The sequence below is a fragment of the Ranitomeya variabilis genome, chromosome 3, assembly GCF_051348905.1.
Source record: "Ranitomeya variabilis isolate aRanVar5 chromosome 3, aRanVar5.hap1, whole genome shotgun sequence".
NCBI lineage: Eukaryota > Metazoa > Chordata > Amphibia > Anura > Dendrobatidae > Ranitomeya > Ranitomeya variabilis.
In genome coordinates, this window is record NC_135234.1 from 64,354,634 (window position 1) to 64,365,890 (window position 11,257).

The 11,257-nt window shown below is 53.5% G+C and overlaps 1 protein-coding gene across 1 annotated transcript; it reads left to right on the plus strand.

Annotated features, from left to right (window-relative positions):
* Window positions 1–696: 696 nt before the first annotated feature.
* On the plus strand, window positions 697–11,257 carry LOC143815153 (uncharacterized protein C3orf38 homolog). Its single transcript, XM_077294086.1, has 3 exons — window positions 697–976; window positions 7,349–7,545; window positions 9,197–11,257. The coding sequence occupies exons 1-3, from the start codon at window positions 850–852 to the stop codon at window positions 9,731–9,733; spliced, it is 861 nt and encodes a 286-aa protein (XP_077150201.1). The 5' UTR covers window positions 697–849; the 3' UTR covers window positions 9,734–11,257.

An 11,257-nucleotide genomic window follows, 5' to 3' on the forward strand; every position in this document is an offset into this window, starting at 1 on the left:
TTGCACATACACACTACTAACATTAGTAGTGTGGAATATGCAAAAAAAAAGGGGATATGAGATGGTTTACTGTATGTAATCATGTCTCATATCCTGTCGGGTTTGTGAAGGAGAAATGAAAAGCCGGCAATTAAATTAGCGGCTTTTATGCTATCTAGCGCTGCATTAAATATACATATATAGGTGTCTCACTGACATATATATATATGTATATATACACATTCTATGTGTATATATCTATTCTAACCTGTCAGTGTGATTTTACTGTACACAGCACTGATTTCCCGGCTTTTCAAAGGACACCGGTGCGTAAAAATCGGACAGTAATACGGATGTCATACGGATGTTGCGATAAAAAAATCGCATGGCACTCGCATGATTTTCCTCCGTTTTTTCGGTCCGTTAATCGGACCGTTTTGTCTCTTGCAAGTGGAAAGGGACCCTCACTCTTAACGTTGGGGATTTGTGGTGACTTTGGCCAAGACAGAGGTCAAATGTCTCTGTGCTGCTGCTACATCGCAACCTCATGCAGATCAGTGGGATCTCAGTGTGATTACAATTTACAAGGATCCGGCGACAGCGACTCACAGAGGATCTCCGCAGGGATCACAATGCGACCACTAGCGGTGAGCCTTAGTAGTGCAGCGGTGTGACGTCACATCTCGCATGTCACGTGACGCCCCACCGACCATCCGCAGCTTCTCGTCTCCCAGGTGACGCCCGATCACGTGACAAGGACGCAGCCGGAAGTGGACGCCTCCTCTGTTAGTTTCGTTCTTAGCTGTCAGTTTTGGGGGCGGAAGTCCCGGTCCGAGGTACACAGTTCCCGGGCGGGTGTGAGCCTCTGGCATGGCGGGTCTCAGCCCCCGGGAGAAGGAGGGCTGCAGGCGGCTGCTGGCACAGCTGGACATCGAGGACTTGTTCTCTGTAGCCGAAACCGTCACCAATCGCCTGATCCATGTGTTCAACAGGGAAGGTGAGCGGACTACTGATGTCCCCGGTCCCCCCATACAGTGCAGCCATGACTAGCGCCCCCTGTGGTAGTAGAGGGATGCCCCCATACATTGCAGCCATGAATAGCGCCCCCTGTGGTAGTAGAGGGATGCCCCCATACATTGCAGCCATGAATAGCGCCCCCTGTGGTAGTAGAGGGATGTCCCGTGTTCCCCCCCCGTACATCGCAGCCATGAATAGCGCCCCCTGTGGTAGTAGAGGGATGTCCCCTTTGCCCCCCATACATTGCAGCCATGAATAGCGCCCCCTGTGGTAGTAGAGGGATGTCCCCTGTTCCCCCCCGTACATTGCAGCCATGAATAGCGCCCCCTATGGTAGTAGAAGGACGCCTCCATACATTGCAGCCATGAATAGCGCCCCCTGTGGTAGTAGAGGGATGCCCCCATACATTGCAGCCATGACTAGCGCCCCCTGTGGTAGTAGAGGGATGCCCCCGTACATTGCAGCCATGAATAGCGCCCCCTGTGGTAGTAGAGGGATGTCCCGTGTTCCCCCCCCCGTACATCGCAGCCATGAATAGCGCCCCCTGTGGTAGTAGAGGGATGTCCCCTGTTCCCCCCCCCCCCGTACATCGCAGCCATGAATAGCGCCCCCTGTGGTAGTAGAGGGATGTCCCGTATTCCCCTCCCCCCCCCCCCCCGTACATTGCAGCCATGACTAGCTCCCCCTGTGGTAGTAGAGGGATGCCCCCATACATTGCAGCCATGAATAGCGCCCCCTGTGGTAGTAGAGGGATGCCCCCATACATTGCAGCCATGACTAGCGCCCCCTGTGGTAGTAGAGGGATGCCCCCATACATTGCAGCCATGACTAGCGCCCCCTGTGGTAGTAGAGGGATGCCCCCATACAGTGCAGCCATGACTAGCGCCCCCTGTGGTAGTAGAGGGATGCCCCCATACAGTGCATCCATGACTAGCGCCCCCTGTGGTAGTAGAGGGATGCCCCCATACATTGCAGCCATGACTAGCGCCCCCTGTGGTAGTATAGGGATGTCCCCTTTGCCCCCCATACATTGCAGCCATGAATAGCGCCCCCTGTGGTAGTAGAGGGATGTCCCCTGTTCCCCCCCGTACATTGCAGCCATGAATAGCGCCCCCTATGGTAGTAGAAGGACGCCTCCATACATTGCAGCCATGAATAGCGCCCCCTGTGGTAGTAGAGGGATGCCCCCATACATTGCAGCCATGAACAGCGCCCCCTGTGGTAGTAGAGGGATGCCCCCATACATTGCAGCCATGACTAGCGCCCCCTGTGGTAGTAGAGGGATGCCCCCATACATTGCAGCCATGAATAGCGCCCCCTGTGGTAGTAGAGGGATGCCCCCATACATTGCAGCCATGACTAGCGCCCCCTGTGGTAGTAGAGGGATGTCCCGTGTCCACCCCCCCGTACATCGCAGCCATGAATAGCGCCCCCTGTGGTAGTAGAGGGATGTCCCCTGTTCCCCCCCGTACATTGCAGCCATGAATAGCGCCCCCTGTGGTAGTAGAGGGATGTCCCCTTTGCCCCCCATACATTGCAGCCATGACTAGCGCCCCCTGTGGTAGTAGAGGGATGCCCCCATACATTGCAGCCATGAATAGCGCCCCCTGTGGTAGTAGAGGGATGTCCCCTGTTCCCCCCCGTACATTGCAGCCATGAATAGCGCCCCCTGTGGTAGTAGAGGGATGTCCCCTTTGCCCCCCATACATTGCAGTCATGACTATTTCCCCCCGCGGTAGTAGAGGGATGTCCCCTGTGCCCCCCCGTACATTGCAGCCATGGATAGCGCCCCCTGTGGTAGTAGAGGGATGCCCCCATACATTGCAGCCATGACTAGCGCCCCCTGTGGTAGTAGAGGGATGTCCCCATACATCGCAGCCATGAATAGCGCCCCCTGTGGTAGTAGAGGGATGTCCCCTGTTCCCCCCCGTACATTGCAGCCATGAATAGCGCCCCCTATGGTAGTAGAAGGACGCCTCCATACATTGCAGCCATGAATAGCGCTCCCTGTGGTAGAGGAATGTCCCCTTTGCCCCCATACATTGCAGCCATGAATAGCGCTCCCTGTGGTTGTAGAGGGATGTCCCCTGTTCCCCCCCGTACATTGCAGCCATGAATAGCGCCCCCTATGGTAGAAGGACGCCTCCATACATTGTAGCCATGAATAGCGCTCCCTGTGGTAGTAGAGGGATGTCCCCTTTGCCCCCCATACATTGCAGCCATGAATAGCGCCCCCTGTGGTAGTAGAGGGATGTCCCCTGTTCCCCCCCGTACATTGCAGCCATGAATAGCACCCCTATGGTAGTAGAAGGACGCCTCCATACATTGCAGCCATGACTAGCTCCCCCTGTGGTAGTAGAGGGATGCCCCCATACATTGCAGCCATGACTAGCGCCCCCTGTGGTAGTAGAGGGATGCCCCCATACATTGCAGCCATGAATAGCGCCCCCTGTGGTAGTAGAGGGATGTCCCGTGTTCCCCCCCGTACATTGAAGCCATGAATAGCGCCCCCTGTGGTAGTAGAGGGATGCCCCCATACATCGCAGCCATGAATAGCGCCCCCTGTGGTAGTAGAGGGATGTCCCCTGTTCCCCCCCGTACATTGAAGCCATGAATAGCGCCCCCTGTGGTAGTAGAGGGATGCCCCCATACATTGCAGCCATGACTAGCGCCCCCTGTGGTAGTAGAGGGATGCCCCCATACATTGCAGCCATGACTAGCGCCCCCTGTGGTAGTACAGGGATGTCCCCTTTGCCCCCCATACATTGCAGCCATGAATAGTGCCCCCTGTGGTAGTAGAGGGATGTCCCCTGTTCCCCCCCGTACATTGCAGCCATGAATAGCGCCCCCTATGGTAGTAGAAGGACGCCTCCATACATTGCAGCCATGACTAGCTCCCCCTGTGGTAGTAGAGGGATGCCCCCATACATTGCAGCCATGAATAGCGCCCCCTGTGGTAGTAGAGGGATGTCCCGTGTTCCCCCCCCCCCCCCCTACCCCACACCCCGTACATCGCAGCCATGAATAGCGCCCCCTGTGGTAGTAGAGGGATGTCCCCTGTTCCCCCCCGTACATTGCAGCCATGAATAGCGCCCCCTGTGGTAGTAGAGGGATGTCCCCTTTGCCCCCCATACATTGCAGTCATGACTATTTCCCCCCGCGGTAGTAGAGGGATGTCCCCTTTGCCCCCCCGTACTTTGCAGCCATGGATAGCGCCCCCTGTGGTAGTAGAGGGATGCCCCCATACATTGCAGCCATGACTAGCGCCCCCTGTGGTAGTAGAGGGATGTCCCCATACATCGCAGCCATGAATAGCGCCCCCTGTGGTAGTAGAGGGATGTCCCCTGTTCCCCCCCGTACATTGCAGCCATGAATAGCGCCCCCTATGGTAGTAGAAGGACGCCTCCATACATTGCAGCCATGAATAGCGCTCCCTGTGGTAGAGGGATGTCCCCTTTGCCCCCATACATTGCAGCCATGAATAGCGCCCCCTGTGGTTGTAGAGGGATGTCCCCTGTTCCCCCCCGTACATTGCAGCCATGAATAGCGCCCCCTATGGTAGTAGAAGGACGCCTCCATACATTGCAGCCATGAATAGCGCTCCCTGTGGTAGTAGAGGGATGTCCCCTGTTCCCCCCCGTACATTGCAGCCATGAATAGCACCCCTATGGTAGTAGAAGGACGCCTCCATACATTGCAGCCATGACTAGCTCCCCCTGTGGTAGTAGAGGGATGCCCCCATACATTGCAGCCATGAATAGCGCCCCCTGTGGTAGTAGAGGGATGCCCCCATACATTGCAGCCATGACTAGCGCCCCCTGTGGTAGTAGAGGGATGCCCCCATACATTGCAGCCATGAATAGCGCCCCCTGTGGTAGTAGAGGGATGTCCCGTGTTCCCCCCCCCCCCCCCCCCGTACATCGCAGCCATGAATAGCGCCCCCTGTGGTAGTAGAGGGATGTCCCCTGTTCCCCCCCGTACATTGCAGCCATGAATAGCGCCCCCTGTGGTAGTAGAGGGATGCCCCCATACATTGCAGCCATGACTAGCGCCCCCTGTGGTAGTAGAGGGATGTCCCCTTTGCCCCCCATACATTGCAGCCATGAATAGCGCCCCCTGTGGTAGTAGAGGGATGTCCCCTGTTCCCCCCCGTACATTGCAGCCATGAATAGCGCCCCCTATGGTAGTAGAAGGACGCCTCCATACATTGCAGCCATGACTAGCTCCCCCTGTGGTAGTAGAGGGATGGCCCCATACATTGCAGCCATGACTAGCGCCCCCTGTGGTAGTAGAGGGATGCCCCCATACATTGCAGCCATGAATAGCGCCCCCTGTGGTAGTAGAGGGATGTCCCGTGTTCCCCCCCCCCCCCCACACACCCCGTACATCGCAGCCATGAATAGCGCCCCCTGTGGTAGTAGAGGGATGTCCCCTTTGCCCCCCATACATTGCAGCCATGAATAGCGCCCCCTGTGGTAGTAGAGGGATGTCCCGTGTTCCCCCCCCCCCCACACACCCCGTACATGGCAGCCATGAATAGCGCCCCCTGTGGTAGTAGAGGGATGTCCCCTTTGCCCCCCATACATTGCAGTCATGACTAGTTCCCCCTGCGGTAGTAGAGGGATGTCCCCTTTGCCCCCCCCCCGTACATTGCAGCCATGGATAGCGCCCCCTGTGGTAGTAGAGGGATGCCCCCATACATTGCAGCCATGACTAGCGCCCCCTGTGGTAGTAGAGGGATGTCCCCATACATCGCAGCCATGAATAGCGCCCCCTGTGGTAGTAGAGGGATGTCCCCTGTTCCCCCCCCGTACATTGCAGCCATGAATAGCGCCCCCTATGGTAGTAGAAGGACGCCTCCATACATTGCAGCCATGAATAGCGCTCCCTGTGGTAGAGGGATGTCCCCTTTGCCCCCCATACATTGCAGCCATGAATAGCGCCCCCTGTGGTAGTAGAGGGATGTCCCCTGTTCCCCCCCGTACATTGCAGCCATGAATAGCACCCCTATGGTAGTAGAAGGACGCCCCCATACATTGCAGCCATGAATAGCGCCCCCTGTGGTAGTAGAGGGATGCCCCCATACATTGCAGCCATGACTAGCGCCCCCTGTGGTAGTAGAGGGATGTCCCCATACATTGCAGCCATGACTAGCGCCCCCTGTGGTAGTAGAGGGATGTCCCGTGTTCTCCCCCCCCCCCCCCCCGTACATCGCAGCCATGAATAGCGCCCCCTGTGGTAGTAGAGGGATGTCCCCTGTTCCCCCCCCCCCGTACATTGCAGCCATGGATAGCGCCCCCTGTGGTAGTAGAGGGATGTCCCCATACATTGCAGCCATGAATAGCGCCCCCTGTGGTAGTAGAGGGATGTCCCGTGTTCCCCCCCGTACATCGCAGCCATGAATAGCGCCCCCTGTGGTAGTAGAGGGATGTCCCCTGTTCCCCCCCGTACATTGCAGCCATGAATAGCGCCCCCTATGGTAGTAGAAGGACGCCTCCATACATTGCAGCCATGAATAGCGCTCCCTGTGGTAGAGGGATGTCCCCTTTGCCCCCATACATTGCAGCCATGAATAGCACCCCCTGTGGTAGTAGAGGGATGTCCCCTTTGCCCCCCATACATTGCAGCCATGAATAGAGCCCCCTGTGGTAGTAGATGGATGTCCCGTGTTTCCCCCCCCCCGTACATCGCAGCCATGAATAGCGCTCCCTGTGGTAGTAGAGGGATGTCCCCTGTTCCCCCTCGTACATTGCAGCCATGAATAGCGCCCCCTGTGGTAGTAGAGGGATGTCCCCTGTTCCCCGTCGTACATCGCAGCCATGAATAGCGCTCCCTGTGGTAGTAGAGGGATGTCCCCTGTTCCCCCTCGTACATTGCAGCCATGAATAGCGCCCCCTGTGGTAGTAGAGGGATGTCCCCTGTTCCCCCCCGTACATCGCAGCCATGAATAGCGCCCCCTGTGGTAGTAGATGGATGTCCCATGTTCCCCCCCGTACATCGCAGCCATGAATAGCGCCCCCTGTGGTAGTAGAGGGATGTCCCCTGTTCCCCCTCGTACATTGCAGCCATGAATAGCGCCCCCTGTGGTAGTAGAGGGATGTCCCGTGTTCCCCCCCCCCCCCCGTACATCGCAGCCATGAATAGCGCCCCCTGTGGTAGTAGAGGGATGTCCCCTGTTCCCCCTCGTACATTGCAGCCATGAATAGCGCCCCCTGTGGTAGTAGAGGGATGTCCCCTTTGCCCCCCCCCCCTATACATTACAGCCATGACTAGCGCCCCTGTGGTGGTAGAGGGTTTTTAATTCCTACACTTCTTTCCTAGTGTCCAGACCTGACCTTTCTCTTCTCTCTAGAGGCCGTTGATGCCATCACAGTATATAGTAAGAGTGCTGATGAGCTGTTGAAGAGGAGGAAGGTTCACCGCAGCGCCATTTTCAAGTATCTTGCTGCGGAGAATGTCACCGTGCTGCCGACAAGTGAGAAAAGTCATCTCATCCAGTGTGCGCTGGATCACTGGAGAGGTCCGAGTGTCCAGCAGACAAGTGAGAAGGTGAGCAGCGGCCATGGCGAGATCTCCATCCCCGAGACTGCGCTTATTCTTCACACACTGACTGCACACATCCGGGTGTAGTAATAGGGTGCTTTCATATTGCATTCCTGGGTCCTGTCGGGGGGGATACGTCCGAACCCTGTTCCCCTGCAAGACGCCTCCTGTAGTCGTTCACTCCTGAAAATGATGCACATCGCAGTGCACGTTTTCTCTGCTGTCACCATTACAGTCTATGGCCCCGTCAGCGCATACATCCAAACCCGGTTTTGCGGGGGCTGGACGTTTTGAAATGATTCAACCTACATTTTTCTTCAGTGGTTCATGAGCTTATACAACAGTAACTTTTCTCCAGTCCAGATGATCAGCTGCCAATCTGCCGAACCAGGGTCATAAGCCCCCTTTTTGATGGAACAGCAGTCAACCGTATCCATGGCAGTCCAGTCAGTTTATAGGACTGACCTTGGTCTCGGACTACAGCCATCTTCTGCTTCTTTCGATGCCTCAGACTTTGCATGGACCAGTAGTGCACATGCTCACCTGCTTTTTAATTCACATAGGACTATGGGTATCCATGTTCTTTAAGGGGGGGTCCCAATCGATCAGAAACTTGCCACCAATCCTGTGGATAGTTGACATCCAGCTTTGGTCGGTGATGTCACATCTGGTACCAGCCAGGTCACACACCTGATCAGCAGGTATCGGGCAGCTTCCCTATGTTAATGAGTAAGGGAGGTGCACGAAACCTGCTATATCACGCCACGACACGTCTTGGAGCACAAGTGATGTGAACTGAGCAGGAATTCCCTATAAAGTATTATAAATGTCACCCAGCTTGATATCACTGCAGAAATACTGAAGTGAAAAGCCATAGCAATGCATTCCTGGGTTGATTTACTTTTCTTAGACTCCCAGACCCTTCTCCCTGATCAAGGATTCAAAATGCTAATTTGCTGACTGCTTTGTCTGTGATCAGAATATTGGTCTATAAAATACTTCTCCTACCCATAAACTTCAGGAGTGTTGGGGATTGATGAATAATGTAAGAAATAGACACAGGCACGACACGTCGGGAGGATCTTAAGCACAATTTTTTTTCTGAAGCTAGGAGTTGTGGTTCCACAAGAGGTTGGGGAACTGGGGGAAGGAGATCATAAGTGGTCTGATTGATACAACCCCTCTGGATGACCAGAATGGAGGGTCAGCAAAACTTGAAGGAGCTTTCCAATATTTTAAAACCTTTCCAATTCCACCCCAGGGCAGGATTTGGAGTCGTAGCACCGCTCCATTTAGGTGAAGGGGTGTGTTAACATTTTGGGATGGGGCTATGAAGGGGGTTTTACAATTTACCTTGAGAACAAAAGGTTCGGCCTTTGGAAACCAAGCATGCCAAATTCTTCTTTCCACCAGCATCATCTGCCTGGGAAAAGTCTGGAGGCCCCGCGCACAATTGTCTATTCCGACAATATTGGTGGGCTAGACTGTGTATGAGGGGCCTTTAGAAAATGGTGGTGATAACTAGTTATCAGACATTTTTAGACTCGCAATCTGGTAATTGTTCACGACCCCATGAACGTTTGTGGTGGAAAATTTCCTTTAACTTAAATACGTGAATTTTTAATTAAATAAAATATATGGATTCATTTGTTTTTAGGTTGAAAAAGAAGAATGTGAACCTCAGACGCTGGACTGTCAGATGCTGGGAGAACAGTTTTGCAGTTGGTTTTACCCCATGCTGAATTCTCAGAATCCATCTCTGGGGCAGGACAAGGGCGACTGGGGACCCCAGCACTTCTGGGAGAATGCAGAGCTAAAGCTGGCGTACAGGACTGCAGAGCAGGCCTTAGAGGAACACAATGGCTCGCAGATGGCAAGCCTACGTCTTCTGGCACTGACACGAGAGGAGAGACTCGTATTTAACCCCAACATTGATAGCAGGGGCCTGAAATGTGTGCCATCGCCTCACGGGCTGGTGGTGGTGGCAGTGGCAGGAACCATCCACAGAGACCACGTCTGGCTGGGGATATTTGAACAGATTTTTGGGTTGATTCGCTGTCCAGTGGGGAAAAACTGGAAGATTAAGAACGTGAATCTCCGAATTCTCGGACAGAACACCTTAACGTGTGAAGAGTCTAAACAATTGCCCGCCATTACCTTACAGAGCAGTGAATTGGAGTTGTACTATGGCTGAACCCCCGAGCTCTTTCCTGGGATTGGCGCAGAATACAAAGGGGCGACATTCTAGTCATACCTAGTCAGGTGGCCACCATGTCCCTGTGGTGAATATACATAAATAAAGAGGAAGCCACTCATTTGTGCAGCTCTCTATTGACTTCTATGGGATTTAGCCAAACAAGCACATTGGGTGACGCAAATGATAGAAGATAATGTAAGGCGCCATGCACATGAGTATCCACCTCGCCATTCATTCTCTGCTTGCATTTGGCCATTTCGTCTCTCCCATCGAGGAGACCGGCGTGTACCTACTAATGAGCGAATATACTCGTTGCTCGGGTTTTCCCCAGCACACTCGGGTGGTCTCCCGAGTATTTATGACTGCTCGGAGATTTAGTTTTCATCACGGCAGGTGAATAATTTACAGCTACTAGCCAGCCTGAGTACATGTGGGGGTTGCCTGGTTGCTAGGGAATCCCCACATGTAATCAAGCTGGCTAGTAGCTGTAAATCATGCTGCTGAGGCGATGAAAACTAAATCTCCGAGCAGTCATAAATACTCGGAGACCACCCGAGCGTGCGCGGGAAAACCTGAGCAACGAGTACACTCGCTCATCACTAGCACCTACACATGCTTAGCCCCCTCTCCACTTGACGATTAATGGGGTTTTGTGTTGCTGAAATTCCCATTGATCCTCCAAATGAAGGGGCCACAAGGCTCGTAATTAGTGATGAGTGAACGCGCTCGGATAACGGGTTATCCGAGTATCTTGGGCATGCTCGGATGTTCGAGTCCCTGCAGCTGCATGATTTTCGACTGCCGCTTTCTACCGCCACAAATCATGCAGCCGCAGGGACTCGAACATATTATCCAAGCACACCCAAGACACTCAGATAAGATGTTATCCAAGCACGTTTGCTCAACACTACTTGTTACGTGGCTCCTTCTCCGTCCCCATTGTGCCTATACAACATGACCCTCTTGTATAAAGCTGATGGCCCGGACAGACACTACAGAAAAAAAAGTAAGGGGCTTCTCCGATCTCAGTCTGAACCTTTTGACATGTCCCCTGGTGGAGCCAAATACGTCAATTATCAGATATGCAACTTTAGATTGTCCTGTCCGAATCCTACATCTCAAGAGCTCAGACAGATCGAGTCATGAACGTGAGGCCAAAATAAACTCTGAACCCACTCTTCTAGTATTGGGCCTTCATTTTCAGATTTACTAATGCTGCCAATGGGATCAGCGCGCTTACAGTGAATGAATCAACCCCCGATGTGTAAATCTATGACTAATGGGCTGTAATATAACATTGCATCACATGGTATTGCGCTCTCTTTCTTTGCAGTTTTAATGTTTTGCTTTATATTTTATTTCCTATTTAGTTCTCATTGGAACTTTAATATATCGGTGCAAGATCCGCTCAATGTCAGAAATGATCCTCTCTGTCGGTATATTATTCCTGTATGTTTATTATGGTTTTTACATAGTATACATTAAACCACACTGGGAGCCAGTGCCATTCTACTGGTAAGA